This window comes from Vipera berus (assembly GCF_964194415.1).
Source record: "Vipera berus genome assembly, chromosome: 1".
Lineage (NCBI taxonomy): Eukaryota > Metazoa > Chordata > Lepidosauria > Squamata > Viperidae > Vipera > Vipera berus.
This window is the reverse complement of record NC_138202.1, coordinates 1,012,501-1,029,785: the sequence shown is the minus strand read 5'-3', so window position 1 is coordinate 1,029,785 and position 17,285 is coordinate 1,012,501. Positions and strand designations below refer to the sequence as shown.

The 17,285-nt window shown below is 41.3% G+C and overlaps 1 protein-coding gene across 1 annotated transcript; it reads left to right on the top strand.

Annotated features, from left to right (window-relative positions):
• Positions 1–790: 790 nt before the first annotated feature.
• LOC308660430 (vomeronasal type-2 receptor 26-like) lies at positions 791–8,907 on the top strand (the record flags this gene model as incomplete). The annotated part of the gene is made up of 6 exons (XM_081314805.1): positions 791–1,177; positions 1,593–1,899; positions 3,411–4,202; positions 5,790–6,002; positions 7,030–7,156; positions 7,997–8,907. The coding sequence occupies exons 1-6, from the start codon at positions 951–953 to the stop codon at positions 8,905–8,907; spliced, it is 2,577 nt and encodes an 858-aa protein (XP_081170931.1). The 5' UTR covers positions 791–950.
• Positions 8,908–17,285: the final 8,378 nt, after the last annotated feature.

Below are 17,285 nucleotides of genomic sequence, written 5' to 3'. Positions count from 1 at the left end.
TCTACTCCATTGTCTAACATGATTTGCCAAGTCCCCTGGTAAGGGCTTTCCTTCCGAACTGACTATTACTGCAGATCAGGGCCCACTTCAAAACCTCATACTAAGAAAGCAGAACTCGTGGAGGAAATTTCTTCCAAAAGGAACTTTTATTAGGAGAAGCTGATAGCAGGCATAATAGACAGGATCTGAGGGTTTCTCATTCAAATCAATAGACTAAAAGTGTCCCAAGCAAACCCCACCCCAATAGTTCATCTGGTCAGTTCAAATGGGCCAATCCCCAGGTGTTAACTCCGTTGTGGGAGTTAACTCCGTTGTGGGAATGAGGAGATAACACCAGGCTGTTTCAGGGTTGCAGCAATGTTTTCTCAGCTCTTCACAGAGATAAATCAGTTGCTGGAGGCGCATTCCTCCGCCCCTTCTAGCTGACATCAAGGGGAAAGATAGTTCAGACAAAGAAACAGCCCACATTTCCCCCCTCCCCTCCGGGAGCATGGCAGAACCCAGAAGAGTAGAAAGATTAGAGTTAGAATTAAAGTTAGAAAGAGCCCCCTTAGAATATGGGTTCTGACACACGGAGCCCTGGAAGAACTTCAGGGTTCCCAGAGGTGAAGTTGCTTCACAGTATAATTATCACCATCCTGTTCTTTGAGACCTCTTCTGTCCCTTCTCCACCCACTGCCTTGATGCAAACATCAGACTGAAGCAGCATGAAGGGATCTTGCATCAGGAAAGGATAAATGCCTCAGGTCAGGTTCTTTGTGGCACAGGTTTTAGGACAGGCAGAAGCTGTGCTCTTGAATGTACTTTCTCTTCTTTCCGGATGAAGCTCAGCTTGTCTCTGTCTGAATCAGAAGAACCACTGGCATTCCCATCTTGAAGGAGTGCTTTGAGTTCTCCTGTGTCTTCTGGGTGTCCTTCTTTAGAAAGGGATTGATTCAGCCCAATGAATTATGGACCTCCTGATTCTGCTGCTGGTGCTTCTGATGCTGCCCGTATTCCAGCCAGTCTCTGGAAAGCTTAGAACGAAGTGCCCGATGAATTTGGAGCATCAGGATGGAAAAAAACCACCGAGCTATTACAGGCCAGGAGACCATCTCATCAGTGTGGTCACCACTGCGACCTTAAGCTCAAATATAACATTGCCTTTCAACGTGGCTCCTTCTAGTCAGCCTCTCTCGTAAGTCATTCAGGGTGAAGGAGTTGGATTCCTTCCATCTGCAGTTGTAATACTCTCCTTTTTTCCTCTCTTCTTATTTCACTTACTCCTGTATTGCAGGACTTTCCTAATTTCCTGGAAGAAGCTGAAATCCAAAGATGGAGAAACAGCGAAAAGAACTCTGGATTATTTCTTTCTCCCCATCCAGTACTGACTTTTGTTTAAAGTAACTGTTGAAAAAGTTGTAGTTTCCTTTGTCAAGCCCATTTCCGTAATTTTATAAATGCTCATTGAATGGTTTAATTTTTACCTCTAGTTTTGGATCAGTATTGGCTTAAGATCCAACAGAGTTGTGGTGGTAAAGAGTAAACACATTAAACAATATTCTGTTATTGCTTTTGATGGTGATGGTGATAATCTGAATATTTTTCTATAGGTGGGAACCTTCTGGTAGGTTATCTTCTGATAAGTTTAGAATTGTCCGATTCATTTTTGCCATTCACATGGCTAACAAGAATCCAGAGCTCCTGCACAATCTCACACTTGGCTACAACATCCATGACAACTCACTGAACACACTGAGCACTTCCGATGCCTTGTTGGACATGCTTTCTACTGGAGAAGCCAATGTTCCCAACTATAGCTGTGGAAAGAAGGACAGTCTTTTGACTCTTCTCGATGCAGCTAGAAGGGACATTTCTATCCAGATGTCAACTTTAGTAGGCACCTACAAAGTCCCACAGGTTTGTGCGTCTGTATCTGGTAAAGTGAGTGAGGAGTGGTGGGTGATCAATATATCTACTTATATCTTCTCTATGGAATTCAGGAGCTGCTTTTCACCGTGCCCATTGTGGGTGTCATGGGTGGTGATTGGGATCCATACTGAGAAGGGGGCAACCATCAAAACAGCCACATCCTCTTATGACACCCTCCTCATTGCTTTGGTGGATTCTGCTGGACACTTGAATCAAATAGGATCAAAACTCATGAAAGGGCATATTTGCACCATTATGATTCAGTCTAGACTTGAATTGACTTACCAGGACTAATGAAGGACCCTCAGGCACTCATGCCTAAGGCGTTAAGTACATATGTTATCACCTTGTTATACACTGAGAAGGGTATTATTAGTTGAGTTGTAATAAAGGAGAATGTTTGTAGGCCAGGGTTGACCTGAGGGGTCCCTTCTGCTCTCTGAGCTTGCTTGTTTTCTTGCAGACGTTTCATGACCCAAACTGGGCAACATCATCAGTGCTAGGGATGAGGATGAGGATGATTAGCACTGATGATGTTACCTATTTTGGGTCGTGAAACGTCTGCAAGAAAACGAGCAAGCTCAGAGAGCACCCAGGACCCCCTCAAGTTGGGTTCCATAGGCTATTAAGAAGACTTGTCTCAAACTCCCGTAATAATTATCTGATTATGAATAAACCAAAGTCAAAAGTTGTGATTCTTAAAAATGACATCATGTCCTTAGATTGCTCTTCAGGGGTGACCTAATAGAGCAAGGAACACCTTTGCTTATCTAGGAGAGTGGACCTTGGCTCACTCTACATCAGAGGAGCTCAGAGCAAGGACAGGAGTGAATCTACTACTTAAATTTTAAAAGAATCATAGCTATTCAACTTCCTTAGCGCTATTTATTACAGTATATAATGCGAAGATTACCGTTAAGCTCTTATATGAGCTGAGATGTGAAGCTTAAGACATATATCACCAATAAAATAAGGACGGTATCAATTATGTAGGAAAGCTAAGCTTGTAAGCCGCCCTGAGTCTTCGGAGAAGGGCGGGATATAAATGGAATTAAAATAAATAAATAAATAAAATAAAGAAAGCATTCAGTAGCTTGGACTGAACATTACAAAAATGACCTATTGGGATCCTTATAGTAAAACAAATTATTTCCTATGCTATAAGAAATCAAAAATTATACATAACGGCACTTTGTTGGAACAAAACGGTTCACTTGAAATCTGTATAGCTGGGTCTGATTGTGGTAAATTGTAAGGGTGATACAGAAGTATGATTTTCATTCCTTATTTGTATTCTTGTTACCTTATTTTTTTATTCTGTGTTTATATATTGTGTTCTTAATGTTCTGTGTTTTATATTCTGTATTTGTGTAGGCTTAATGACTAATCAACAATAAACTATTCTAATAAGTTCAAGAGAATGTAGTTGGATTTATCAAAAGCTAATGTTTTGGACTTGATCTGAACCCCAATACAAGCATTCTTCATTGTCTTTTCAGATCAGTTATGTAACTGCTTCAGAGGCTCTGAGTGATAAAACCCAGTTCCCTTTTTTCCACCAGATGCTGCCCAAAGAAGGGTTCCAGGACCCAGCAATTGTCCCTCTGCTTCTCCATTTCAGATGGACCTTGATTGGTCTCTTTGCTTCAGACACAGAAAAGGGAGAGAGTTTCATGAGGACTTTCACTCCTATGCTTGTCAGGAATGGAATTTGTGTTGTAATATCACAACGATTCTCAATGACTAGAGATCCGCCATCCCTCAGAGACGCCATCTCTAAGTGGAGACAAGTCAATGTCTTTGTTCACTTCTTAGAATATATTTCCATTTCAGACAGAATCCGTCCTTTCCATTCAACACTTGAAGACTTGCCAGGACCCGTTGAAGGGAAAGTCTGGATCACCACAAATTTGGGAACATATACATTAAAAAAATCCAGACTTCTCAAATACATCCACAGTATTTGGTCCTTTGGTTTTCAGGGGAAACAAAGCCCAAAAGATGATGCCTTTGAACCCTACTTATTTGTAGATGACCAGTATGAAGATCAGTACTTTCGCTGCTCTTTTTCAAATCGTGTCTTTTCTGTCAAAGGGCAGAGAAGATGCACCCAGAAAGCATCACTGGAGACCCAACAGGGAAGGAACAGTTCACGGATCTCAAATAACATCCATGTTCACAGTATTGTTAAGACTCTGGTGCATGCCCTGAATGCTGCATATTCCTCCAGATGCAGGAGAAGGAAGGAGGGCGAAGAGAGTTTGGGAACTCCAAGGCTGCAGTCGTGGCAGGTATGTGGTTCCAAAAAGAATCCATCAAACTTAATTTCTTTTGAGGAAAGGAGAAGTAGGAGAACGATTTTAATTTCCTTGTGCTAGAAAAGGAGAAATAACTCTCCATTAATCTCAGTTCTGTTTGAGGAGAAATGTAATGGAAAAGGTGGGGAACTATCTCAACCTAACTATGCTACCAAAGTCCAACACTTTTGGCCAATCTAATCGACTGGGGCTTAATATTCCAAAGAGGCTATGCCATGGTAGATACATTTTGATATTAAACACTGCTATTTTTAAAAGGATGCATGCAGTTTTAAATAAATTCCTGGATGTATGTGGTTTGTGATTAGCCTTGTAGAATTTTATCTTTATAAATTTAATGGAGACCCTGAGGCCATCTAGCCTAACCACTCTCTTTTGACTGAATTCATTTTTCCATATCTATGAACTATGGAATAACAATCAACAGATAGCTCTTAATCTTGTGGGAAGTCTTGTGGGACTTCCGAATACAGATAGATAGCCATTTGGAACATAACACGCCAGATATCGCAGTCGTAGAGTTGATTGATATCACTATACCAGGAGATGCTATAGTCGAAGAAAAAGAACTGAAAAAAAATATGAAATACCGCGACCTGGCCAATGAAACTGCGCGATTATGGATGAAACGTGTAACAGTGATACCCATTGTCATCGGGGCACTGGGAACTATGTCCAAAAACTTTGCAAAATACATCAAGAAATTGCAGCTTCCTGCAATAACTCCATCAAAGCTACAAAAAACTGCGCTACTCGGAACATCTTACATTTTAAGGAGATACCTGGTTGATACCTAGGATGCTGGCAGCAACTCGTGTCAACCATTAGTGCCAGTCAATTTGAGTGTTTAGTTGACTGAGTGTAATAATAATAATAATAATAATAATAATAATAATAATAATAATAATAATAATAATAATAATAATAATAATAAGTTGGAAGGGACCTTGGAGGTCATCTAGTCCAAACCCTTGATCTTGGGGGATGACGAGGATGATAGGTTTCCTAGGAACAATTAGATAAGAAGAGGCAGCCAACAGGTGAATACCAGGCAAAGAAATGAAACTTTTCAGGCAGTCAAAAGAGGTTGTGGGAGACTTGTACTTTCAGACTTGCAAGATTCTGTTAATGTAGCTTTACAATAAAGCAGAATTAGCTCATCAGGATGTGTTTTTTCTGTTGACTAGCAGAGAGAAGATTAAACTGGCTACTTTCTTCTTGACAAATCCCTGCTTTCTTATAATCACCCTGTTGTTTTCAGGGAATGTATACATAATCTCTTTGTTTGTTAATTTATTAGTGACCTGCTCAAGAATGTCCCATATAATTGATAAACTGTGACAATTATATATTTTCTCAATCTATGTTTTCTCAATATATTTTTGACAAATGTTGCTGAACTTTTTTCCACTTTTGAAGATAGTGGTTCCCCTTGTTCCCCTAGCCAAGCATATTTGCAACTTGGACAACTATTAAAGAAAGATTCAAATGTTAAAAGACCACAAGGGATAAGAAACTAAGGATTTCTACTTTTAAAATCTGGGAATGAATTCGTTCCAGTTCCACCCGTTTCTTGAGAAGAATGAATTTTGGAATCTTTCCAACTTTCAACTCTACTTGGATCAAAACGGAGATGTAACAGCGGATCTGGACTTTAGGTGCTTGTTGATTCTGCCCAAGGAGGATCCCATCAAATTGAAACTTGGGAGCTTTGAAAGGCAGAGAATAATGATCAAGCAAGAGCCACTTTCAAGGCTAAAGTTGCTCAACAAGGTGGGGAACATATTGGAGACTTTTCTCTGATTTCCAAAGCCCTAGAGCCCATTTCAAGTGGGCTAAGCCTAGTCATCAAGAGGGATGATTTTCAATGAGAATTGAGTGTGGGGAGTAGTACTCTTATAATTTTGTTAGATGGCTTGGGAAGCTTCAGTACTATTGGCCAGGGTGCAGTGGTGGGATTCAGCCGGTTTGCACCACTTCGGCAGATTCAGCCATGTCCAACATAAGAAACTGGGTGACTAAACTTTATGACCTAGATCATGGCCCTTTTGTGTCCTCTCTGCAATTTAGTATCCTGCTGGGCAGAAGTTTCTTGTTTTATTCTATTTAAACATTTTTTTAAAAAATGTAATAAAATAAATACTAATAAATCCTGTAGAATAAGTTTTATTATAAAATTTAATGGATAGATCATCATCTCTGAAAATCATGACTTTATGAAGGATCGAGGAATCCATATTAATATGGCCAGGAAGGAACTAAATGAAAAATCTACCAGTAGGTGTATCTCCTACAACTCTTTGGAGCAAATGATATATCTCTCACTGTTGCAGCAACTCTGGATAGCTTACAAAATGATAGAAAGGTTAAAAAGTTAATACAATATGATCAATATTAAGATAATTAAGTCAGTACCTAAAAACCAAGAGGACGGGCAATATGCGGGTGAGGATCTTCTCTCTACCCTGTCAGCCACCCCAAGAACAGCACACTCCTATGGAGGCCTCAGGCTAGCCAGCAGAGTCAGGCTTTAAGTTTCCTCTGGAAGGCCAGGGTTGTTGGGGCCTACCTCACCTCCAATGGTAGAATATTCCAGAAGTTGTCGGCCACAACAGAACAGGCTTTTCTCCTGGACCCCACAAACCACCATTCTTTGATAGATGAGATCCAAAGGAGTGGGACATCATATTTATTTAACTGAGGCCCAAAGACTACTTCATTAAGGTGTATGTCTACCTCCATTTTCCATGGAAGGTTAATTCTGAGATATTTACTTTGGCATTCCTTCTTTTCTGCTTAGTCTCTGCCTCAGTCCAAATGTGTGGAAAATTGTCATCCTCGATTTGTCAAGCGGGCTCGAGAAGGAGAGCCAGTTTGCTGCTATGACTGCATTCGTTGTCCAGAGGGGACCATCTCCATTAAGGAAGGTGGGTGACACCAAAGAAAAGGTCAGGCCTTGTGGAAATGGATTCATCCACAGCATTTTCATGGAAGTGAAAGTTAAAAGGTCGAAATTCAAACATTTTATTGTGTTTTTTCGACCATGATTTCTTATCTAAGGGATGACAAACAAAAAGACCTTGAAGGAGGGGCTGAGAACAGATGGGAAGATGTGACAGATTGCACAAGCTTCACTATTATCAGAGAAAATCTCTCCTTTGGTTTTCAATTTGGAGGTGTCATTATATTTTTTAACCTTTCTAGGAATATCTGAATTCTTTGAAACTTGAGGAATTGTTTTAGGTCCATCTCTGGGAAGGATGATTGCAATGCATTGTCTATGGACATTGTCAATCATCCAGGTCATGTCTGTCCCAAAAGATGCTTTTCCCCCAAAAGGGAACTGTTTTTTTCTTTTTCTTTCCCTTTTTCTTTTAAAATGTTTCACTTCTCATCTAAGAATCTCCTTTGGTGCTAAGCAAAATGTCTCTGCCAGCAAGCTAGAATTCATAATTTAGAATCTTCTGAGTCCAGCATATGAAGAAGTGCCATGAAGTATATCTAGAAATATTAACTGATTTATTATTTACCGTTAATAATGGAGTTCCTTTGAAGATTCTGCATATTACACAAGAAATTGTTAATGTCCGAGGGCTTCCCCCAATTTAATAAACCATTAGAAATATTTTTTTTTAGAAAATGGTATTCTTTTCATGATCTTTCTGTGGAGATGGTAAGATGGTAAGAAATGCATCTTATCTCAAGAATGTATTTCTTCAAAGTTGAAAGGATAGTATAACAAAGAAATATTTCTCTCCCCCCACCAGATACAGAAAAGTGCACCAAGTGTCCAGATGATCAATATCCAAATGGGGATCAAGTCCGGTGTATACCCAAATTTATAACCTTCCTGTCTTATGAAGAAAATTTGGGTAACATCCTGGTATCATTTGCTCTGTTCTTTTCCCTAACCACAGGCTTTGTTTTACTCATATTCATTAAATATCGGGAAACTCCCCTTGTCAAAGCCAACAACCGGGACCTCTCTTACATCCTCCTGGTCTCCCTCCTGCTATGTTTCTTGTCTAATTTTCTCTTCATTGGTCAACCAAGGAGAGTCTCATGCCTTCTCCGACAAACATTTTTCAGCATCATCTTCTCAGTTGCCATTTCTTCTCTCTTGGCCAAAACAATCACGGTGGTATTGGCTTTTCTGGCCACAATACCAGGGAATAGATTGAAGAGATGGTTGGGGAAGAGCTTGGCCAACTCCATCATCCTTTCTTGTTCGGCTGTCCAAATTATCATCTGCTCCATCTGGTTGGGAATTTCTCCCCCATTCCCTGATTCTGACCTCCACTCCCAGCCTGGAGAGATCATCTTGCAATGCAACGAAGGCGCTGTTGTCATGTTCTACTTCACCCTCAGCTACATGGGTTTCCTGGCTGCCATCTGCTTCATGGTGGCTTTCCTGGCCAAGAATCTCCCTGGGGCCTTTAATGAAGCCAAGCTGATCACCTTCAGCATGCTAGTCTTTTGCAGTGTCTGGGTTACCTTTGTGCCCACCTACCTGAGCACCAAAGGGAAATACATGGTGGCTGTGCAGATCTTCTCCATCCTGGCCTCCAGTGCTGGTCTGCTTGGTTGCGTCTTCATCTCCAAATGCTACATTATTATCCTGAGGCCAGACCTGAACTCAAAGGAGCAGCTTACGACCAGAAGAAATATAGAAATGTGAGACAGGGGATTTTTGACTCTTAACATGTTCCTGTAGTATGAAAGGAGACTCACACGAATCTTGAGCAGCTGTGTCCTTTATTGGTTAACATTCACTCATATATGTATGTCTTAAACAATAGCTTTAGCAGTTAAACATTAACAGTTTACATGCCATCCCGAAATTGGTTGTTTTTCCTTATCTATTGCTTATCCCTTTCAATTAACACAAGGATTAATATATGATCCAGCTTCCTGCATTCCGTAAGCTTATCTTTCTAATTTAAGATCTTGTTTCTTACATGTTATCTCAAGCCCACTCTGTACACATCCTTTGCAGTCCCTGTCTGAGGTTTGCCATCCAAAACAGGAACATACAGAATGTGTACTTCAAGATGGACTCAGGAAACATGCTACATGTCCTCTCTTTTTATTTTAAATTGAGGAAACAGAGCCTTTTGAAGATTTTGAAGCTGAATGGGATGGAGAGAAACTAGAGTAGGGCAAAATAAGGCAATGAAAGAAGGTATACATTGAGCAAAACTACAACAACCTATACAAAATCCAATGACCAAGAGGCCATTAAAAAAACAGTTGACGGAGCCAAGTCCAATCAGGAAGCCAATTAGTCAACCATTCAAAAGGGGAGGGAGTATGAGTATTATCCAAAATATATGATTGGAGTTTAGCTAATTCATCCTCAATGGTTTTATTCAAAGAATGGTAATGGACATCACAAGCACGATTACCCACAAGCTTACAAAATCCCCCCTGACGTGCTAACAAATAATCAATTGCAAAGCACTGTTGAATCATGTCTTGGTTGAGTTCTTCGATTTCAGCCTGCAAATCACGCACAATGGCAGCAGTGGCATTGATAGTCTTCTCCAAGCGACAAGTGAGGTGCTGGTGATGACCTATAAAGCCCTAAATGGCGAGGGTCCGGGATATTTGAGGGAACACCTGCTGCCAGCATCAAGTTCCCTTCGTCCAGTGCACTCCCACAGGGAGGGTCTCCTCAGGGTGCCGCCGGTTAAAGACTGCCGGCGGGTAACACCCAGGGGTAGGGCCTTCTCAGTGGGTGCGCCTGCCCTGTGGAACCAGCTGCCTGCGGAGCTTAGGACTGCCCCCAACCTCCGTTCATTCCGCCGGGACCTGAAGACCTGGCTCTTCGAGCTCTCTGGCCCAGGCTGAGAATATTTTTAATTTTAATTTTAACTGGGTTTTAATTTTCTCAGGGTTCTATTTAATCTCTTTTAATTTGTTTTAACGTTTGTACTGACTGTTTTTTAAATGCCCTGTAAACCGCCCTGAGTCCTTCGGGAAAGGGCGGTATATAAATCTAAATAAATAAATAATAATAATAATAAATAAGTGAGCCCTAGAATAGAATGGCGATTTTCTTGTGCTATGATGCCAGGATAAGAACCTAAGGTGATAATGCAAGTAATGGCACCAGCAATAGCACGGCCAAAGGTGGAACCTCCAGAAAGCTGTTTGTCAATGATAACATTATCCTCACACATGGGACCCATGAGATCTCGACGATGCCAGGATGAAGAAACTGCAGGGGCAACTTGAACAGGTAGAGAAGGATAACCTATAGCAGCACACTGATAATTTTGAGGGTGCACATTTGTGGCATACTTATCAAAAAAGAACCACATATTAGGATCCTTCAGCTGCCATCCAGCACAAATGGAGCCTGGATTAGAGCTATCAGTGGCATTGAACAAGGGAAAATCTTGTGGATATGATTCAAGGGCAATATTATGGCCATAAAGAGAGGTGTTAAAGGTTCCCCATAACCAATAGTAGTCAGAACAATAGGTATAGTTTCCAAGTTTATTGAGAATTTTACGAGCTTTACTTATATCCTTCCAGTTGTTAAGCCAAGTATGACCAGCATGGCAACAAAAACAAACCCATTTTGTGAAATGGGTAAGTTTAAAATAATGCCACTGAACATTGTTCAGCTGAGTAGGAGGTTTTGAAAAGATCCAAGAATTCTGAATATTCTGTAGTTGGGAGACCACAAATGCAGTGGACACTATAAGATTCGGTATAAATGCCACTTGGCCAAGGGCCATAGGCAGCTCATAATATAGCACAACCCCTGGACCATGTACAGTGAACATGTATTGAGCGTGACACACCCATATATTGGGACTCGGGGCAACATATGTGGTATTACTATCCTCAAGGTCAGTGGTAGCTATAGCAGAAGGAAACAGCAAACAAAGGAACAATAAAATAGTGACAGAATTAGCTGTTATGATGGCAAATACAGCAGCTACCAAATTCTCTGGTGTCTGAGGCAAGGCTGCCTTATCTAATTGCTGTTGGGCTTGATAAGTAGTAGCCTTCACCTGGCCCCATGTGAGTGCGCCAGCCTGTTCAGTTTTAGCTTTTGGAAGCCGAGTCTCCGTTTTCAGCTGAAGATTGAAGTTCGGAATTGGATTGGACAGACCCTGATGCCATGCCATGATATGGACGAATACAGCGAGCAGGTACCCACACAGCACGTTTAGTGTCAGGATCTTCTACTGCGCCGTAGCCACGTCCCCAGGTAATCAGTCGAGCAGGGCCTTTCCACTGCGGATCAGGGCTTTGATGATAGTGCACCAAAGGTTTCTCCAATAACTTTTCTACTTGAAAATGATAATGAACAGGGGGCTCTGAAAAAGAATCTGAGACAGTTAGATAATTCCAAGTAAATAGCATGACTCCTAAGAAATCATTAATCCTTCGAAGATGGTAAGGCCCACTTTCCCCTTTTATTTGTTTTTCAAGTAAGCCCTTAAAGGTACGATGTGCACGCTCAATGATAGCCTGGCCCTGTGAATTGTATGGTATACCATGAGTTAAAGAAACATGCCAGCGAAAGCAATACTGTGAGAAATCCTTGCTGACATATGTAGGCCCATTGTCAGTTTTCAACTGAGCTGGATGACCCATCACAGAAAAGGCAGACAAACAATGAGAAATAACATCCGCTGAACGCTCGTGACGTGAAGCAGTAACCCACAAAAAGCAAGAGTAAGTGTCAATAGAAGCATGTAAATAAATATAAGGTTTAAAGGGAGAAAACTGGGTAACATCCATTTGCCAAAGCTGATTGGCTGATGTGCCACGAGGATTAACCCCCATAGGAAAAGGAACAGCAGATTGTTGACAAGCAGGACAAGAACGAAAAATGTCCTGGGCATGCGAAAAAGGAATATGAAATTGCTTTACAAGAGATTTTGCTGACTGATGAAAGAAGGAGTGACTATCAATTGGATTGGAAAAAAGGGAAGCTACATTCCGTAACGCATTATCAGCTACGGCATTCCCTTGGGTGAGAGCATTATTAAAAGGAGAATGGCTTCGAATGTGTTCAACATAAAGAGGACAAGAGCGCTGTTCTAAGAGATGTTTAAGTGTAAGAAACAAAGATAACAAATTAATGTGCAAAGTGGGAGCACAATATGCATAGGGCAAAGTTTGCATGACAAGATAAATATACTGAGTATCTACCACAAGATTAATAACGACAGAAGAAAAATGTTGTAATGCAAGAATCACTGCTGCAAGTTCTGAATGTTGTGCAGAAACTTGGTGAGAAGTAAATTTAGTATGCCAGTGATTTAAGGAAAACCATGCAATAACTCCTCGAGTTGGAGAGCCATCAGTAAAGACAGTAAGCGCGTTAGCCAGAGGCATCCAAGAAAAAATAGAAGCAAACGGAGGGCTAAGCGTTGCTGTAATAGTGATACGAGGATCTTTGGGCAAAGAATATTCAACACTGCCTACATAATTGGCAAAGGCTATCTGATAAGAATCAGACACAGTGAGTAAATGATCATGCTCTAATTTAGTTCTTGTGAAAGAAATAGAAATAGAAACCAAATAGAAACCAAATCACTGCCTGTTAATGCTAAAGCTTGCCAGCGTCCCTTAATAATTAGATCTTCTAAAGCAGATTGATACGGATAAATATTGCGTGGAGGGGTGGCAGAAAAATGCACCCACTCATGAATATTAATCCTTTTATCAGAACATGGAGTATACAAACATCCTGTAGGTAAGGGAATAAGCGCAAGCTGAAGACAAGAGGTAGTACAGGGCAGGCGATCAACAAACCTCCCTTTAAGCTTGGCAAACAATGTAGCCAAACAATCTCGCTGTTTGTCAGAGAGATGAACCAGATCTTCTGGCTGCTTAGGACCCTTTAGTAATTGAAAAAGAGGAAGCATTTCCCCTGTGGTGATAGAAAAGAAGGGGCAAGCCCAATTTATAATACCAAGCAGTTTCTGCCACTGTACCAATGTATAAGATGATAAAACCTTCAGGTCAGGCAAGACAGGAATGGAAGAATCATGTAACAAACGATGTCCAAGGTATAGATAAGGCTCAACAAGTTGAATCTTTTCCTTTGCTATATACAGCCCCCTTTTTGCAACAACAGCCTCCAATGCAGCTGCAGTCTTGCAAAGATCTATAGATTCACCAGCAACCAGGATATCATCCATATAATGATACACAATATATGTGGGATACATATCCCGAAATGGCTGAAGAGCCTGATCCACAAAATACTGACATAAAGTACGGGAATTCAGCATGCCCTGAGGCAATACACACCACTGATATCGCCGGGTAGGCATGCTGTTATTCAAAACAGGGACTGTAAAAGCAAATTTTTCTTTATCCTAAGCTTGCAAAGGGATGGTAAAGAAACAATCCTTTAAATCTACCACCAAAATTTTATAATTTGTAGGAATTAAGTTTGGATTAGGTAATCCACATTGCAAAGGACCCATAGGTTGAATACACGAATTGATTTTTCTGAGATCGTGCAGGAATCTCCATTTTCCACTTTTCTTTTTTATTACAAAAACAGGAGTGTTCCAAGGGCTAGTAGAAATTTCAATATGACCAGCTCGATATTGCTCCTCCACCAAAGTATGAAGGGCAGATAGCTTTTCCTGAGAAAGTGGCCACTGCTGTACCCAAACAGGCATAGTACAGGTCCATTTAAGAGGTAGAGCCATCATCCAAAACTAAATGAGCATCTAAAAAGGTAAGGCTATCACGACCCCATATATTGGTGTGAATGTCAAGAATATACAGATGCAAAGAGAATGTCTTACCAGCACCAGTGGAAACTGAAATAGCATGAACACTTTGCCATGCATCTGTTGAACCATCAACACCCCACAAAGAAGAAACAGGTTGCTTGGGCCACTGAACAGGCCACTGTAATGAAGAAATAACAGTAACATCTGCTCCAGTATCTAAAAGACCCTGAAATGGTTACTTATTTAAGTATAAAGTAAGTAGGGGGTGGGAAGAAGTAACTTGTTTGACCAGTGCCACTGAAGTGGAAGTGGAGCCAAAACCAGAATTTCCCCGAGCTCCCGTCCCTGGCTTCGGAACGACATAAGGAAGAAGCAATAGCTGAGCAATTGAAGAATTTTTAGGGAGAAGCTGGGGCATGTTGACCCAAACCTGCATCATAATAATTCCAGTATAGTCAGAATCTATGACACCTGGAACCACAAAGCAACCCCTTTTGTGCGCAGATGAACAAGGCAACAATAAGCCCACAGTATCAACAGGCAAAGGTCCATGATACTGAGATGGAATAAGGTTCACTTGCAGTGGGAACTGAAAATCACTATCCTCCTGGGTAATTAGATCAATCCCAGCACTACCTGCTGTGGCCGGGGAGGCGGAAAGAAAGTCTGAGGAGGCTGAGCCGCTATCGGGAAGGCATTCTTTGGTGTCTGGGTGGGTGCCCCAACCATTAACAAGTTTCCCGAGCGAAAGCGACATTGATTAGCCCAATGAAATCCCTTTTTACAGACTGGGCATTTCTTTGATGGCCTATTTTGAGCACTGTTAGAGGCCACTGAACGACATTCCCTTTGAAAATGACCAGGTTTTCCACATTCAAAGCAAGAACCGGTGGGTTTCTGGCCCTTCTGAATAGCTGCTGCCAGGAGATGCATTTTGTAAGTCTGAGAACCAATATCCTGGCACACACGCAGCATATCAGCTAAAGTATAATAGCCAGAAGCTCTTTTACAATCAATGTTGGCATTTTCTGTAGCCAGCTGCCTTAACAATTCCCCAGCAGCTTCAGCATTATCAAACTGCTGTTTAATGGCCTTTGACAATCTTTCTACAAAATCTGTGTATGGTTCATTAGCAGCCTGCCGTATGCTGTAGAAACTTACTTTGCTTTCTCCAGTCTGGGGAACCTTCAGAAAGGCACGAAAGGCACATTCTGATACCATTGCCAAGGTGGCTTGGGGTAAAGCAAGCTGATTTGGTATGGTAGCAAAGGGTGCAACCCCTGCTAACTGCTCAGCGGTATACGCCCCCCCCAGCCAAGGCAGCAGCCTGAGCATGACGAATGTACTCACTCTCCCAGACTACATATTGCATTGATGTTAACATCATGCGACATAATAATAATAATATAAAGTTGGAAGGGACCTTGGAGGTCATCTAGTCCAACCCCCTGCTCAGGCAGGAAACCCTATACCATTTCAGGCAAATGGCTGTCCAGTCTCTTCTTAAAAACCTCCAGTGTTGGAGCATTCACCACCTCTGGAGGCAGGTTGTTCCACTGGTTAATTGTTCTAACTGTCAGGAAGTTTCTCCTTAGTTCTAGGTTGCTTCTCTCCTTGACTAGTTTCCATCCGTTGCTTCTTGTCCTGCTTTCAGGTGCTTTGGAGAATAGCTTGACTCCCTCTTCTTTGTGGTAGCCCCTGAGATATTGGAACACTGCTATCATGTCACCCCTCACCCTTCTCTTCATTAAACTACACATACCCAATTCCAGCAACCGTTCCCTATATGTTTTAGACTCCAGCCCCCTAATCATCTTGGTTGCTCTTCTCTGTACCCTTTCTAGAGTCTCGACATCTTTTTTACATCGTGGTGACCAAAACTGGATGCAGTATTCCAGGTGTGGCCTTACCAAAGCATTGTAAAGTGGTATTAGTACTTCACTTGATCTTGATTCTATCCCTCTGTTAATGCAGCCTAGCACTGTGTTGGCTTTTTTGGCAGCTGCAGCACACTGCTGGCTCATATTGAAGTGATTGTCTACTAAGACTCCGAGATCCCTCTCACAGTTACTACTATTGAGCAAGGTACCACCTATACTATACCTGTGCATTTGATTTTTCCTGCCTAAATGTAGAATCTTACTTTTTTCACCATTGAATTTCATTTTGTTAGATAACTGCTTCCAATCTTCTGGTACCATAATATATGCATTCTTAATTCCTTCTAGAAGACCTTTTGTGAAATTACTAGTTAAACCATACTCAGTGATAGCCTTTTTAAGTCCCCTCAGAATCTGATAAGGTAACCCTTCCCATTCTGCTATTTGCTGCCCCAATAGTTCACCTTCCCCCTCTCTATATTGAACAGGGCAAACAGCCAAAAGCTCAGCGAGTTCTGCACCAGATAAAGATGGATCCTTTTTACAGGATTCCACTATTTTTTGAAAAGAAGACCTTGCAGGACAAAGTTGACCAGTATCTGTGGGAGCAGTGGGACTAATATAAGCCTCAGGGGCTGCTGGTGGACAAATAACTGGAGAAGTATAAGTCGGAGGGGGAGGTGGTGACACTAATGATACTACATTGTTGCCAAATTTTTCTATAGCATGCCGACATAAATGCCAGAGATGTAGAATTTCAACAGCAGCCCTAGGCTCCGCATGTAAAGTAGTTCCAATTTTCCCCCAATCTGTTAATTTTAAAGATCCCTTTTCTGGGTACCATAAACATTGAGCAGAAACCTCCTGAACCAGCCAGGAAAGGCTTTGCTGAGATACCTCATGACTGTCCTTTTTTAATAAAAACCCAAGTTCCTCAACATGCTTCCTTTGCAAATCAGAAAGCGAAGACCCCATACTTACAGAAACCCAAATAGAGGGTTGACGGTGCACCAAGTCCTTGCCAGACGAAGTATTGGGTCCCTGTTCAGGTGCCACGTGTAGTATGAAAGGAGACTCACACGAATCTTGAGCAGCTGTGTCCTTTATTGGTTAACATTCACTCATATATGTATGTCTTAAACAATAGCTTTAGCAGTTAAACATTAACAGTTTACATGCCATCCCGAAATTGGTTGTTTTTCCTTATCTATTGCTTATCCCTTTCAATTAACACAAGGATTAATATATGATCCAGTTTCCTGCATTCCATAAGCTTATCTTTCTAATTTAAGATCTTGTTTCTTGCCTGTTATCTCAAGCCCACTCTGTACACATCCTTTGCCGTCCCTGTCTGAGGTTTGCCATCCAAAACAGGAACATACAGAATGTGTACTTCAAGATGGACTCAGGAAACATTCTACATGTTCCAACAGGCTAAACCTAGAAAATGATGCAAA